The sequence below is a fragment of the Buceros rhinoceros genome, unplaced genomic scaffold, assembly GCF_000710305.1.
Source record: "Buceros rhinoceros silvestris isolate BGI_N320 unplaced genomic scaffold, ASM71030v1 scaffold15811, whole genome shotgun sequence".
Classification (NCBI taxonomy): Eukaryota; Metazoa; Chordata; class Aves; order Bucerotiformes; family Bucerotidae; genus Buceros; species Buceros rhinoceros.
Genome location: NW_010393972.1, coordinates 22,006 through 38,726, shown reverse-complemented (window position 1 = coordinate 38,726; position 16,721 = coordinate 22,006). Strand labels below are relative to the sequence as shown.

General features: G+C 38.9%; 1 protein-coding gene across 1 annotated transcript in view; it reads right to left on the bottom strand.

Moving 5' to 3' along the window:
- SORBS2 (sorbin and SH3 domain containing 2) overlaps nt 1–16,394 on the bottom strand; it is an 86,095-nt gene extending 69,701 nt beyond the window's left edge. Inside the window, exons 1-4 of the mRNA XM_010145092.1 lie at nt 16,349–16,394; nt 7,220–7,312; nt 5,623–5,649; nt 4,492–4,616 (exon numbers count right to left, since the gene is read on the bottom strand). Coding sequence (XP_010143394.1) covers nt 4,492–4,616; nt 5,623–5,649; nt 7,220–7,312; nt 16,349–16,358 — 255 coding nt within the window. The 5' untranslated portion in view covers nt 16,359–16,394. The remainder of the gene's footprint in view (nt 1–4,491; nt 4,617–5,622; nt 5,650–7,219; nt 7,313–16,348) is intronic.
- Nucleotides 16,395–16,721: the final 327 nt, after the last annotated feature.

The window sequence follows — 16,721 nt, the reverse complement described above, 5'->3', positions numbered from 1 at the left end:
CTACACTCATAGACTCCCACACATGCACAGTATTTCTCATTCACCACCTCTTAAGAAGTGATGATCAGCCAATCTTACCTCATCCTCCTCCACATACATAAACCCAGATGCAGAGGGAGAGTTGTTTGGTTTTAGACCGCCTTTATAAATGTATTTGAGTTTTGAGAGTTTGTGCAGCAGCTTTGAAGGTTGCTGTGGGCCTAATCCTAATCTACAGTCTGAGAGCAGCACAGTTTAACATAACAACCTACGATCTACCTATACAAAGGTATTCTAACTGGTGTACAAAGTCCTGTAGAACTTGCAAATCTAAAACAATTTTAAAAACGAAAGTACTATCATGCATAGTATACTGAAAGTTAATTTGTCTATTTCAGAGAAATTGTGAACTTCGCAAATATCATGAGATGTAGTGCTAAAGGGGATCGTAATTTTGGGGATTAGTTAGAACAGTTCCAAAATTTCAACCAGAGATCTGAGTCAGAAAATCAATCTTTTCAGCCATATAGCTGTAGCCTTTAACTTCTAACTGTAGCCTGTGGCATCTTGGCTGACCTCACCTGATGCAGAATTTTACCCCACCTCACGTGCTGATTTGTACTCTAGTTTTAGGTATGTATTTTAACACAGAGCTAGCAGTACCCACTGGCTCCATGACTCGATTGTGATGCCAGATAAATCTCTTCATATTAATGTTTAGAATTTAATTCAAAGTTGAATATCAGGGAGGATGTCAGCTGAATCTTGCAGGCAAGACATCTATAAATGGATGCAATTTGAAAAGCTGGATTACATTCTTTAACAATCCCTGTGATCAACTGAAATTTTTATCATTTTATTCAAAGAAAGCCAGTGGCCAAATTTCTGATCTTTCTTTCCACACGCTGAAACCAAGGTGGCAGAAAAGTGTAGGATTAGCAAACAAGTCACAGCTACTTTTCTGACTTTTGTCAGCTCACAGTGAAACTGAAGCACATTCTAAAATAAAAAGGCAAATGTTTTTTGACTTTTAAATACTAAAACAAACAGTAGCTAGAAGATAAATAATTTTTAGTAATTCTGATTGGAGTTTGAGTATTATTCTGGATCATAAAGACAGGTATTTCCCCTTCTCTGTGTCAGCTATGATGAAACTACTTTGTCTGAGAGATGCTTTGATTTATCTGAGCATATATAATGCATAACAGGCTGAACAACTACTTTGAAGTGAAAAGAAAACATTGACACGTAAGTTGTAATGGCCACAACTACACCTGTTCTACTGTCTGACCGTATCCCTCGATGTCCATATCTTAAAGGCTTGTAAGCTTACCTGCTATGATCTTCATACCTACCCTATCTACCAGAGAAAGCTCTTGCCTAACCTTCATTACTGTTTCTAACATAATTTATTTACTGCAGCTCTTGCTTGAACTGACTCATTCTGCTTGATAAAAATCACTAAGTAGCAAACTGGTTCTTCTCAAGTGTAAAGCAACTTGTTTTTCTCAAAATGCTCTAAATTTTATGTAGCCTAATAGGAGGTTTTGTCTCTAATCTTGAGAAGGACAAATATGGTTAATTCATCTGTGCTCCCTTTTGTTAATCGAGTGAATTCAAAAGGAGCATTGCAAACTGTTGCCGTATAATTGCACAAAGCTTTTTTTCTGCTCAGAATTTTTACCTGGGTGTTGAAGGGGGAAACTGACATATTACAACTCGTGAAACTATCCTGTAGCTAAAGCAGATACTTGTGGCTCCCAGAGTAAAGACCTGGATGAATGTGAAGGAACCACAGTCTGAGAGAGCAGATGTTGACAACAGGGCTGTCAACTGACTTTAAGTTTGCAAGATTGTGCCCTATTTACTTAGCGTAGCCCCACTGATTTCAGCAGAACTAGGTGAACACAAATATGCCACGATGAGATCCTCACTGAGACAAAGCTTTGAGACAGATACACCTAGACCTAAAGCAACCCCTACCTCCATCTGAAGGGCTTTCAAAGTATAATATACTGGTAGATATACTAGAATAAATAACTTTTAAAATAGAAAAATCTTAACATGACTAGTTAGAGCAGAGTAGATATGACAAAGCTTACTTAGAGCTCTCCTTTTGCATAGTATGTATTTGCTGGTGCTTTATTGCTCCCAGGATTATTTTATTTGACTTTCTGAATGTCAATAAACCCTGCTCAGACTTCTCTGGTCCTACACTGCATGCTTGATACTCCCACTCCTCCTAGACGAGATCAGTAGAGTTAATGAGTTCTCATCTAAGCTGGCATTGGCTATAGCAGAAACAGAGGGACTTGAAATTTCAGAGCCTTGTGATGCTTCATGGTGGTTGACAACAGATTTTATCAGCCCAATTTCTTCAAAAAGCACAATTGCACAGGACACACAGAAGACAGTAGTGACTAGCCTTGCAGAAAGCGCTGACTGACAGCATGTATTTTCTGGTGGCCCTAGCAAGCTGGCGGAGCCACAATTGTAGAATACCCCTGCCGCAACCCAATCCTTTTCTAGCCACACTTGACCCTTCAGCACCCATTGCAGCTTTAATGCAATCCCCTCTAGGGCGAGCCACTTAAGCAGATGCATCACCGACAGTTCACTGATTTCCTATCGTGCAATTGCACTCCCTAAAGTGCTCACAGACGAATACAGAATTCTACCTTCCAGCTCAGCTGGGTTAATATGTTGTGGAGGTTTTTTTTTTTTTTTTTTTTTTTTTTTTTTTTTTGCAATACCCTTCCAAAAACTTCAGGTTTTGTTCAGTTCTGTTTTGACCCACGTGACAGGTAGTTTTACCCAGAAAACACAAGATCTAACTTTGATAATGTAAGTATAACTAAACAGAGGGTTATTAAGTGATTTATGAATGATCTAAAATAAAAGATGGAAAAATTAAATATACCACATGGCATTCTGCAGCCTGTGAAGAAGGAAGAACTGTAGACTTTTGTCCCAAATCCTTTGAAGACATCTTTGAAGTGTCTGGAGAAATACTAGGTGGATGTTCTTGGATTTCAGGCTCTGCTTTATTGTCAGGGATGGGAGCTATCTGAATGGAAAGAGATGCTGTGTGTACCTCAGGCACAGGGTTACAGGCAGGTGAGACAAGCCTTTGTGGAAATACTGGCACTTCAATAGGCTTGAGCTGTTGCTGTGTATTACAATGAATGCTACTTGCTGGGTCACGTGTCCGGGTTAATTTCAGTGTAGATATCTTACGTTTTTGAGACTGTTGCCTTTGGCCTTGATGGAAAGCAGTACTTATACCAGCTACTGTGCTTGTGCTTGCACCAGAGATTGCGGTCAGCGGTTTAATGATTTTTTGTGCATAGGACACACTTGTGTTAGATATTTGAGAAGACATTGTCTTCTGGACAGACTCCTCGTTAGTGTAATGGGCAGTATCTGTGGGAAGGTGATTAGCTGGACCAGTTGTTATTGCCTGGAGATTACTTTCATTCTTGTGATCAGTTAATCTTGCTTTCCGAAAACTTTCTTTTCTAGGGGGTGGCAGAGGTGCCTTATTTGCCAAAAGCATCCACACACAGCAAAATAACATTGAAGAAGAAACAGAAAGAAAGTAAATGTTAGCAGGAGATACAACTCAGTTTGTCTTTTATCTTTAAATAAAGGAACTAGAAACCTAAGGGACTTCAGCCCAGCATTGCTCAATTCAATGGAGAATTGAACTGGTCAGGTTCCCACCACCTTTTGTTGCGCAGGGCTGTACAGCTTGCGTTTAGAAAGCCAGATGTTCCATTTGCTCAGAGTAAACTGTGATCAGAAGGGAGCCCACAATAGTCCATTTTCTTTTAAAAAACCCCGTTATTACTATGAATAAGAATTATTATTGTGAAATTGTTCAGATATGTAAGTAATTTCCCAAATTACCTCCATGATCTTAGATAGCAAGCTATTATTCACAGGTAAACACACATATATAAAACACACAGAGCCTCTAAACCTTTGAATTAAAATAGTAACAGAGACAGTCAGTACTGATGTTGGTGTGTTGATCTCTCTTTGACAGATAAATATGCTTCCAAGGTTTTTTTAGTGTTTTCTAATTACATTGTTCTGCAAAATAGACAGCAACATTATCTACTTTATAATTAATAAACCTTTATCCTCAGATATTATTTTGATGACTGATGCGTTTCTCTGAAGAGGAAAACATTAATAAATACTCTTTGAAGTCTGGGAATATTCCTAGAAAGCTTTTATTTGTGTATGACCTACTTCTATTTAGCTGGCTGTCTTGCTCATTGAAAGCAATTTCTGGTAATTAGCCTGGAGGTTAATTACCTCCTGGGTGGAGTATACTTTATCTATGCAGTAACATAGTTTGTAATGACCCATAAGGACAGGTGACTTGCACTGTTTAGAAGACATCAGGACAATGTTCCATGGAGGTATCCCACCTATATATGCTATCCCCCAAGAATAACCCCCACACAAATGGCAAAGCATGAAACTTGGTGTGTTCAATTTTACCTGAGTTGGTGATTTTTTATCCTGTAGATTTGGCCGCACGCTCCTAAAACCTTTTGCTGTAAGAGATGAACTGCTAGTATCTCCATTCAGTGTCTCTCTACTTCCATCATTGAAAGATCTCCAAGCTTTTGTGAGGAAAAAAGAATCAAACAATTTTTTTTTTGTGTGATTAGAAGATCTTTATATTGCTATTATCATAGCAACCCAGCTATTAACCAGCTTGTGGAAAAGTTTAACTACTAAACAACTGACCTTACTGCTGTTATCACTATAGAGGTTGTAAGAACAGGACTAAAGCTGCTGCTTTACAAATTAGCTATCTTTAAAATTTAGAGAACTCAAGCATTGACAATACTGCAGGAGCAGTTTGATATCTCTACACAACATTTACACAGATTACAGATTTTAACCTTGGGAGTCCTTCTGAGATGTTGGTGCTGCAGCCCCCGTATAAAGCAGGCTGAAGTACTTTTACAGATTAGGTTCTCGAACACAGCTGTGTTGGATTTTCAAAAACATCCCAGCTCATGTAAAGTTAGTTGGTCATGGCAATTTCACCAGATTTCACCACAGTACCTGACTGGTTGTTTCAATAATGCATCCATCTTATTTCCAAACCTGAGTGACACCTTGATTTTCCAACCAACCATGTTTCGTCTCTATCCTCAGAGTTGAAAAGCCCTCAAGGAAGGCATCATCCAAAAATAGAGGGAGATACTATCCTGCCTCAACAAGTTATAGATTTGAAGACAAAATATTGTAAGAGGCTGGGAAAAGGGAAACATTATGTGAGCAGGTTGCTAAGTGGGGTGGAGATTGCAGAATTTGCAATCTTGAGCAAGGGACTAAAAATGAAACAGCAAGTGCTGCTGAGGCTAGAGGTGGCAAATTAGCAGTCTGTGTTCTCCCACACAATTCATTTTCTGACAACATATACTGTGCTATAGGAAACACTGCTTTCAAGTGAGACCTAAATTTGAGGTCTTAACCACTTGCAATTATTATTACAGTCTCAGTGGTGCTTTTCTTAAAGAATATGGATGTATGGAGTAATAAAATCAAATAAATGGAAGATTGTTATAATTCATCCACTAACATGATATTACACCGATACATAAATGTTTTATTTACCTGAATCTGGAGACTGAGAATCAGACCCTGAAAAAGAAACATCCAATATTAATTTGTGTAAGAAATAAAAACTTGATGACATAACTTGTAAATATATAGAAGTCTTTTTGTTCAGTTACTGAAGCCCGCCTCAGAATATTAGACCATAGGCAGCTATGTAGCATTTATTGCACAAGTTCTACAGACGGTTATAGCATGCTGGGAGTTACTGTTATTTAACCACTCCTACTTCAGCTGGCCAATAATAAAAAAATCTTTGCTTTGTTTTATCCCAGTAAACATCGTGATATACTACCACCTAAAAACTAGTTATCAAAATAAATATTCCTTTCAGACAAGATGGAAAGGTTTCATTAAAAACTAAGAAAGATGCCTACAAATTCTGTCAGGATTTTCTCTCCCCCTTCACACCAGAATGTGTGATGCTTTCTTCATCACTTCAAAGCAAAACACAGAAACTGATACATACATACTGCCAGCACAGGACAGATTTGAAATTCTGGTAGTTCTTTGGATTACTTGTAGATATATTAGTGTTTTTTCTCCTAAAGAAACTAAAATTAAGACATCTGTAAATAAAAATATTTTTAATGTACAAGAATTATAGTACTAAGGGCACTCCTTATCACTAATTTTAAGTGCAACAAAGGAAGACATTATGATGCTTGTAATCCATGCTCCAATGATAAGGATTTGTTAGAAGGTTGCTAAGGAGTAAGAACCCAATGTCTTCTCACATCTACATACTCACAGTAATACCAATAACCCCTCCACTACCCTTACAAGGAGTAGCAACCAAAGTTTTAATTGCTTCATAAATTTGAACAGTTGTTACTCCTGGGCATTAGTCTTATATTTGAAAAGATCTACTAAACAAGTACTATCTTGCAATTATTTTCTGGCTCATTCTTTATTCAGCTTCCTGTGATACTTGTTTCATGTGAACACCGCATGTTCAGATTGGTGTGAATTAATACACACCCCTCAAGATTTATACCTACAAGTACTTAATTCACCAGTGAACCTGGGAAGCTGACACTCATTAAGATTTAGTTATGCAAAACCAGACATGAGTACTGTTAAGAAGGAGTTCTGCCTGTCTACTGATAATATTCTGCATGTTTTTATTGTTTTAAACATTTTTAGAAAACATGCATGATATATGATTTTCTTTAAAGTTAGTCTGGCTTCTGATGATCGTTTTATCACAACATGCAGATTCTTTTCCTTTGAGAAGAATTTTTAAAGTAAGTTGCAATAAACATAGTTTATAATAAACAAAACCTACTTAGCATGCTATGTTATCTTGGAAAGAAACAGGGGACATGAGACCCAAAATATATATCAAAGGCAAAATTAATTTATAAATAACTGATTTTTTTCTAAATCTTCCTATTTTTTTTTTTCTCAGTGGCTACTAAGCACAGGCAGAGAGAAATTAAGGCCACTTTCTAAAGAGCACTTTAGAAGTAACAGACCTGCCAATGGAATAGAAGATATGGTTACCCTTCTCCTCCTTCCAGAATAACATTGCAGAAATGGAAAACACTATAGAAAAGCCATTCAGGAGTAGTACCTCACTGGTTAGTGGCTATACCTGAGGCCAATAGGTTTGGAGAACTCTGAACTCTCTTCACAGCTGTTAATGTGACAGACATTGCGGCACGTTTGCGAGCACACCCACCGCTATCTGGAAGCACAAAACAATACAGACAGCAACCCCAGACAAAGGGAGCAAGCACATGCAACGTACTACAGATATGGCAAACACACATGAAAATAAGCACGCAGTTAGGAAACTGCTGCCGGAATGTATAAATTTGCAAGTCTTGCAGATTAGCAGAATACGTAAAATTTCAAAAGATTTAAACAACAATACACCTCACAGAAAATAAGTGAAGAAAGCAATATTTAATACTTAATCAAATAAGGAAATCTATACAGCCTCTTACCTGAAAGACTGTTTTGATTATAGCTAGTTAGTAAAAAACCCCAGCTAATCAAGATGAAGGATTAAGCATTCCAGAGTAACAGTAATTAATAACGTGCACTGTAAAATAATTCCATTGTATGCATTAGAAAGACACCATTCATAAATTAAGCTTATGTTTGATCAGCTGAAAAAGTGCTTTTGTTCAGTCTTTTGGATCCTTTAAGCTCAAGAAAAGAAATCACTAAGGCTGGCATAAGTTTTTTTTTTGTTTTGGTGCAATATCCTTGTTCACCCTCCTCCCCTTCTTTTTCATCTCATAGAAGATTAAAAAAAAAAAAAAACACAGCATGTCTGGAAATCAACAACATCCCAAGGAAATGACTAGAAATCTAAATCTGAACAACCAAGAATGGAAAAAAAGCTTTATTCTGGATCTTGCATGACTCTTTTCTTTCCTTATTCTCTGCTCCTCTCTCACTTTGAGCTGTCATTCTGTCTTACAAATAATTTGTTATTATTAGAAGATAGCTTTCCCACAACTTAGCTTTTTAGCAACTCTATCATAGTCATAAAAACAAGTAAATAAATATTCTGATTATATTTAACTGGGATAATTTTCTGCTTTTCACTATAATAATTAATTTTTATATTTGATATTACAGAAATTTCATACAGGGCCCCACAGAAGTCAAGAAGACCCACAGCTATGAGACAGGTCCTAATCGTTTTTGTATCTATGTCTTATGAGAGGGACTTTTATAAAATTGTGCTTAAGGAAGATCCTCAAATATTTGTAGAAAGTACTTTTTATGATAGCAGTAATTTGAGCCATAGAAACATCTTTAACCTACATGCACAAGAGAAGCGAGCTCCTGCTATTTCTTTACCCGTTCTAATACTCCCCAGTAGACCCCCCTGGCCAGAGGTTTTGCAGGATATTCATTGAGTAGTTGTTAACATCAGCAAACATCAGAGCCACTGCCCCAGGTGTAAGCGGTTCCAAAGACTCATTGGCAATTCCAAGCCTGAAGGCAAAAGCCCATATCAATGATTTCTGTCAGCAACAATCGAAAGCAGTACATTACCCACAATTAATTATTGGTGCTGCACATGTGAAACAAAGATAATGGCTACCAAATCCACACATTTTAGTTTGCTTACACAAATGTAGAAAGGCAATGGTAATTAAAATCACATTTTCTATTCTTTTATTCCCTCCCCAATACACACCAGAAGTGATTCCAAGGGGGTTTGATGATGTGATCGTATTAAGGTTCTGTTCTTATCTGAATGTTGGCAGACTGTGATAGCATACTTCATTTGATTAAGACAAGCTAACAAGCAAGCTATTTTGTTACACTTTCACATCTTTTATTCAAATACAGTGATGCTTTACTTGTGTTTTTTCAAGAGCTACCTTCCTGAATTTCAGGATAGAGAAACTGAAGTGGGAGGAAAAGACGATGACGAGAAAACTGACTACAAATATTTCATCATTGTAACGTCAAGAAATTCTGCTTCAGATTAATCTTTAATGTAACTGAACTGAGTCAGAGTTTTATATTTAGTGGACCTATTAGAGTGCACGTGGCTTCATACAAGATAGCTAAACCAGATGTTGTTACTGACTATACACATAATATGCATACAACATTTACCCCTGTATATAGAAACCCATACACAAGTCTGTACCCGCAATAATGTTCTCAGTACCAGCACAAAAAAAAAGAGCCAAATGAGCACTCAATTAAGACATAACCGCGCATATTGAGTTGTTCAGAATTTCTAATAAAATACAAATGTGTGAGGGCAAGCACATATTTATGCATGATGGACTCCATCTTCCCATCTTTGTTCAGGCCAGGCTCCCATTAAGTCAAGGGCATCATATCTGAATGAGGACCAGAAGAATCTGCACGCAGCCTCAAAAGCCGCTGTTTTCAAATTGCTTCTCTTATCAGCACAGCCTTACGCAGTTGAATTTCAAGAGGCTTACTCCAGCCTGTATTCCTTTTTCATAGCTTCAGCAAATACTAACTATATTCACCCAGATTCTTGAAGTCCAAATAACAGCAAGAAGCTCTAAGTCTAGAGAACAGAGAATGCAACACCGGTAAGGGAGGCTGAATTAATAACCATCTGCTCACTGCACTTGGAAACTATAAGCAATTAATATTGCATAGCTGTCACTCAAAGAACAAATGAGGATATTCAAAACAATCTCTACAAAATGCATGCATATATAAAAAAATCAAATGTGTGCAAGTATGTATACATACACACACAATTCTCTGTGCCTTCATCATGACAAATTCTTCAGGAGTGAGAGCCCATGTTTTGAACAGTATTTTGCAGAGCAAAGGCCATGTAGGGATGAACTCCTTAATGCTAGGATCAATGATGCAGACTTACTGCTAAAGAGAGAAAAAGAAAGATCCACCACTGACTGGAAAATACAGGCGAGGTGGTGGCTTCCCCTCCAGCTAGGAAGATGTGTGTATTTGCATATGTATCCTGACTCTCTTTGGTGAGGCTCTGGATGCTCTCTTCCTCTCCTTAGCTCACCATTCAGCTCCTGTCTCTCTGTCAACTCCCTTCCTATATTTTTTTCTCTTTGGTCTTTCTCCATTCCAGGCCTTCCTTTACTTCTTAATCCCTCCCTCCCTTAGCTCTGTTTCTCTCCACAGTTAAGTACTTTAACCCCTTCTGCCTAAATCCACAATCCCAACAACTGCTCCCACTACAGACAGCATCACATTAAGTAAGCTGTATCTCTATCTGACAATTTATATGGGCCAATATAAAAAGAAAAATGTAAGCCAATTCAAAACACTACCTCTTTCGTTCAGGAACACAGAGTGATTTTTTTTTAAAAGACTGTTTCAGTAAAAGTAGTGGCATAAACTGAAGATGAAAGGATTGTGACCTCTTGTGAAGGGTGAGAGAGAGCAGCCAGGGGGCAGAAAATTTTTAATAAGCTCTTACTGCTCCAAAGAAAGAAAAATAGCACCCAAACATGCTTGCTGATCATTATCCTATCCACTGTATTTGTGGAACGGTGTATTTTTGTCCTTTGTCTGCACAGCAAATTCAAGTTTAGAAGTCTTTAGACTAGGATTCTTCCGCCCTCTTTGCTTTCTGACCTTCTGAGGCAAATAGAGCACACTGGATGCAACAGTCCGTAACAGATAAAGCTGCCGCTTCTCCATGTCCTCAGGTCCAACCAGCAGAGAGTCTAGAGATGTGTTCCCAGCAGACACATGCACAAGAGCACGTGTATACACCACGGCTGGCCACACAGATCACAGCACTCAGCGCACTCACGCTAACACAGGGAGCACAATGGTCTCACCCCCCTCTCCTCTCCGGCTGAACAGGATAGAGGTTCATATACGCATACATGTACAAGGTTGCTGGAGGATGTGAGCTTAGACATAGAATCACAGAATGTTTCAAGTTGGAAAGGGCCTCCAAAGGTCACCTAGTCCAAGCCCCCTACAGTGAGCAACATCATCAACTAGATCAGATTTCTCAGAGGCCCATCAAATTTGACCTGGAATGTTTCCAGGAATGGGGCATCTACCAGCTCTCTGGACAACCTGTTCCACCCTCATTGTAAAAAATTTCTTCCTTGTATCTAGTCTGAATCTCCCCTTGTTTAGTTTGAAACCATTACCCTTTGTCCTCTCACAATAGGCCTTACTAAAAAAACTGTCCCCATCTTTCTTATAGGCTCCCTTAAGTACTGAAAAGCCACAACAAGGTCAGCCTGAAGCCTCCTCTTCTCCAGGCTGGACAACCCCAACTCTCTCAGCCTGTCATAGCAGAGGTGCTCCAGCCCTTTGATCATTTTTGTGGCCCTCCTCTGGAGCTGCTCCAACAAGTTCATGTGCTGAGAACTCCAGAGCTGGAGACAGTACTTCTAGGTGAGGTCTCACCAGAGCAGAGGGGAGGTGCCTTGACCTGCTGGCCATGCTTCATTTGATGCAGCCCAGGATTCAGTTGGCTTTCTGGGCTGCTAGCACACATCGCTGGCTCATGTTAAGCTTTTCATCCACTTCCAGAGCTGGAGACAGTACTTCTAGGTGAGGTCTCACCAGAGCAGAGGGGAGGTGCCTTGACCTGCTGGCCATGCTTCATTTGATGCAGCCCAGGATTCAGTTGGCTTTCTGGGCTGCTAGCACACATCGCTGGCTCATGTTAAGCTTTTCATCCACTAGTACCCCCAAGACCTTCTCTGCAGGGCTGCTCTCAATCATCATCCCCCAGCCTGTATTGATCCCAAGGATTGCCCCAACCCAGGTGCAGGACCTTGCACTTGGCCTATTGAACCTCATGAGGTTCACACAGGCCCACTTCTCCAGCTTGTCCAGGTCCCTCTGGATGACATCCCATCCCTCTTGCATGTCAATTGCACCGTTCAGTTTGGTGTCATCTGCAAACCTGCTGAGGCTGCACTCCATCCTGCCGTCTGTGTCACTGATGAAGATATTAAACAACACTCACCCCTGAGGGACACCACTTGTCACTGATCTCCATCTGGACATCAAGCCATTGACCATGACCCTCTGGATGTGACCATCCAACCAATTCCTCATCCATCTAACAATCGACCCATCAAATCCTTATTTCTTCAATTTAGAGAGAAGGATGTTGTGGAGGACCATGTCAAAGACTTTACGGAAGTCCAGATAGATGACATCCATAGCTCTTCCACTGTCCACTGATGTAGTGACTTGCCGTTGGTGAAGCCATGCTGACTGTCTCGAATCAGCTCCCTGTCCTCTATGTACCTTAGCAGACCATCTAGGAGGATGTATTCCATGATCTTTCCCAGACACAGAGGTGTGGCTGACAGGTCAGGAGTTCTAGCCTTTTTAAAAACTAGTACAATGTTTCCCTTTTTTGAGTCACCAGGGATGTCACCTGATTGCCAGGACTTTTCAAGCATCATGAAGAGTGGCTTGGCAATTCCTCTGGGACCGATTTCCTCAGGACTCTGGGATGAACCTCATCAGGTCCCATAGACTTCTGTATGTTTAGGTTCCTCAGGTGGTCGTGAACCTGCTCTTCTCTTACAGTGGGAGAGCCTTTGCACTCCTGGTCCCCATCTTGCAGTCCACAGAGTTTGTCGTTCATTCCATGCCTGGACCCCAGGGCTGAGGCTCTTCTATGACATTTCTGGGAGGCACCTGGACAAAGAAGGCTCTTGTCCCTCTCTTCATTCTTTGGGAGTCCTTAATTTGGGTTCCTGCCTCCGCCTGTGTCACTCTAGGCTTGTGGAGGTGGGCCTCTGGTGGTTGCTGTGATAGCCTTGGGAGTAGCCTGGTAGGACAGACTATTATTTGGGCTTCCCCTCCTGCCATTCTTTCTCTGAGCTCCTTTGTGGGTGTGCAGACGGGCTTTTATCACATAACCTAACATTGTCTACACAGGCGAACCTACTATTATTTGGTTCTTTGATGCTGCTAAATTACAACAAATAATAATTCATTTTTTGGTAGAATGCCTGAAACACCCAATCACACCTGATTTGCTTTAGTGGTCTACCTGCTCAGGAACTCTGCAGGGACCCAAGAATTTCTACTCTTCTCTCCCAGTCAAAATGTAAGAGATTAGTCTATGTAATAACTTCCTTTAATAATTTTAACAAACACAAAATATTTGCAGTTTTCCAGAACTGCATACTTTTCACTCTTAGCTGCTCTTTATGTGCTTTATCTAATGCAAACACCCGACTTGTTTAATAATCTTAAAATTAGATGCATTTGTCAAGAAATATTTGTGTGAAACTCAGCCAAAACATTTACGGATGAACACTAAGAAATCTGTTCCAGCATATTAACTTCTATCCATTCATTATTCCACAATGAAATTACCTCTCCTCCAACATCAGCTATGCATACACATATGTAATATGAACAATAAGCACATTTATCCTGTGTTCTCATCTGATGTGGGCTTCATGGGCAGCTCAGGTTTTCTGTGATTTAGTTTCTCAAAATGTCACACCAAGTTATTGATGTTCGTCAGATCTGTAAAGTATGTTAAAGTTACGTACTGTAAAGTATGTATGTAAAGACTTGTTGATGGAAACATCTCTATATAGTTTTAAATATTATTCTGTTGATGATTTCTAAGTCTGGCTTTAAAAAGTCACACATTCTATTAGACTACTATTTTTAAAGTATGACAGCATTTGGACACCAAAAGGAACTACAAGCCAATGCACCTTTGCTACTTCTGAACGCCTCCCCCATATCTTTGATCTATTTCTTTGCTTTTGCGAACATATTTCACTGCCTTATGCTGTTTAATATTCCTTCCTAACATGTGGTACAGAATTACCATCAAATGCTAAAAAATCCCTCCCATATATGGTAGGGATATGCTCTTCAAAACATTTTCTCTCTCTGTAGACAAAAATACCTTCCTCAGGGTTCGCTGAGACAGACTGCCAAGCCTGCAGCCACAGGGAACACAGGATTAGAGGAGCTCACTCTAAGCACTAGATTTACTTTTTATTTTTAAAGCTGCATATCGCTAGTTTTGCCACTTCAGCAGTTACTGGCATCAAACTAGAGTGCTCATTCATCTGCAGGAGTAATTAATGAAATGCATATTTAAAAAAAAAACCAAACCCCTAGTGGCAAATCAACAGTATCTGATAACCTCTGATCATGCCATGCACAAATTCCTGTTACAAAGTAGTAAAATGGGGAAAAAAAGAGTGTTACAGCACTTGTTTTATGTTCAAAGGCAACATAGTGAAAAAAAAAAAAAAAGAAACAAGTAGACCAGAACTGCATGCAGAGCAGCTTCCACCTGAGGCACTTTCTTCCTCAAATAAAGTGATACTTTATCAACACGTTGGTGCAAGATGTTCACCTTTACACCCTACTAACTGGATTTTTTTTTTTTTACAGTCAGAAAATTATCTACATCAATAGAACTGATAGGAAATACCACATTTTTTGCCATCACCTCCTTTTGGTACCATGTGCTTTAGTATCAAGCATACCTAAAAAGAAAAATGTTTTCACTGTGTAAGCGCACTGTGTCAGCTTGCAGTCATGACATCCTTAAGTAACTGGAAAGGACTTCAGGCACGGTCAGGTCTTTTAAGTCTGTTTTCAAGCCTCCTGTGCAATCAGAAGACTCCCAATCCCCAACAGAAGTCATTCAGCCATAAAGATTACTTAAATCTTACGACTATGTCTCTTGAGAATTTCTAGTTTACATGAAAAATCTGAGTACAGCATAGAACAAAGTCATACTTCAGAACTGAAGTAACATAAACTGGCAGTTTACACATTTTTCAAAGTTGAAGATATAAAGTGATACCTATCATATGATTTTAATTCATATGATTACAATGCACAATGTAATCATAGTCTAACATATGATTAGCTGAGTTACTTCTGAAATTACAGTTCGATGAAGTAAGCAGCATTTCAGTACTACCTTAATTACACAGACTGACAGCGTTTAGGAAAGATACTTTCACTGAAAATGCAAGAGCATAGGACAAATTTTGTATTTCCTTAAATGAGAAATACACCCTGGTTAACATCTGTAAAAAGATTAAGAACAACCAAAACTTTGGGAAAAAAACACACAAACTCAACCAAGAAATTTCCTTTCTCCTGCTTATTATATTTATAAAGGCAGTGGTTTCAAGTGGGCCAATGTATTTTTATTTTGAATCAAAAAATCTATCAAAGAACCCGGTCCTTCTGAGTTCCAGTCATTGCCTGGAAGTCAAGAAACCTGATTATAGTCTAGATAATGTCCAACCTACACCATGGAAAAGTGAATCCCTTTGATTTAGAGCACGCTACTGAAACACCTAAACTGGCTTCCAAGGTAGTTTAGGTCCTCAGGTCCCACATAACACATTTTGCTCATTTGAAGTCGCAGTGTCAGTTGTCACGGTGCAGCACTACAGTCAAAGATAAACCCAGCTGTTTTGGAAAGGACAGATACGTCTACCCTTGCACCACAGTGAATCAGCAAACCAGACAGGTCACCTACGGACTATAAAGAGCTGACTGCAATTGAAAACTTATACCTGGCATGAGTGAGGCCAGGATTTCACCAGCCAGGTTTTACGAGGCCTATTTCCCACTTCCAGCAAAACCAGCAGCGCTATCTATTGACTTCAATAATGCGAGAGCAATACTAGTATGTCATCACAGATCACAACAATAACTTCCTGCGGAGTACTTCATTTGGTCAATACATCTATCCACGAATTGAGAGAAAATACAAATCCCTGTAAGTACAAAAGAGCTATCCTCATCTGACTGTGCAAGCATAGCTAATAACACAGGGTAGTATTTACATGCCCCTTAATTTAATGACAGTAGAGAATGAAAAAAAAGAGTATTTTTAAAGCATGTGCATTTTCTTAGGAAAATGTGATGATTTAACACCACTTTTCCATAGCTGCTATAGCTGTAATAGCTGTTTTCCAGAGATGTAGTCCTCATACTACATAATTTTACATAAAACATACAAAACTGATACTTATAACTTAAGTATGGAAAGCTAAACATGCATGTAGATTTCACACATCCATATATATCCATACATAGAAAAATATGTATGTAATTTTTATATATGGAATACAAATGCACATAAGCAGAGATACTATTAAAATATCTTGCTTAATTTGAGTTCAGCACCAACTAAAGTACAATCTGTTCATGAAAACGTAGATAAAACTTGGGACCTTCTCCGCTTACTAATAGACATGTAAGAGTAAAGAAAAATCTCACAGAATCAGCATACCTGTGTTCATTTTGACCCTGGAGGATTTGCTATAAAAGTCTTCAGATTTCCTGTGGAAAATAAAATGATCTATTAATTTGCACAAGACAAGAACATGTGGTACAAAATGGCAGCAGGACTTCTCAGAGGGGTGGAGGATCACTGTGGTACAAATGACAGTCCAATTTTAACACCGCTTTAATTAACTTGGTACTGCTTGTCCTTCCAAAGTTAAAGATGAGCGGTCACTTCCATTATAAGCTAGTCTATTTTCAAGTGTTTAGTATCCCTGCTGTAAACATTTGCTCTGGGGATAAAAAACTAGTGATTGACTTTTGGTCTTGAAACAATAAACTAAAAATTACTCCCATTAGGACTGAAGAAATATTTTTAA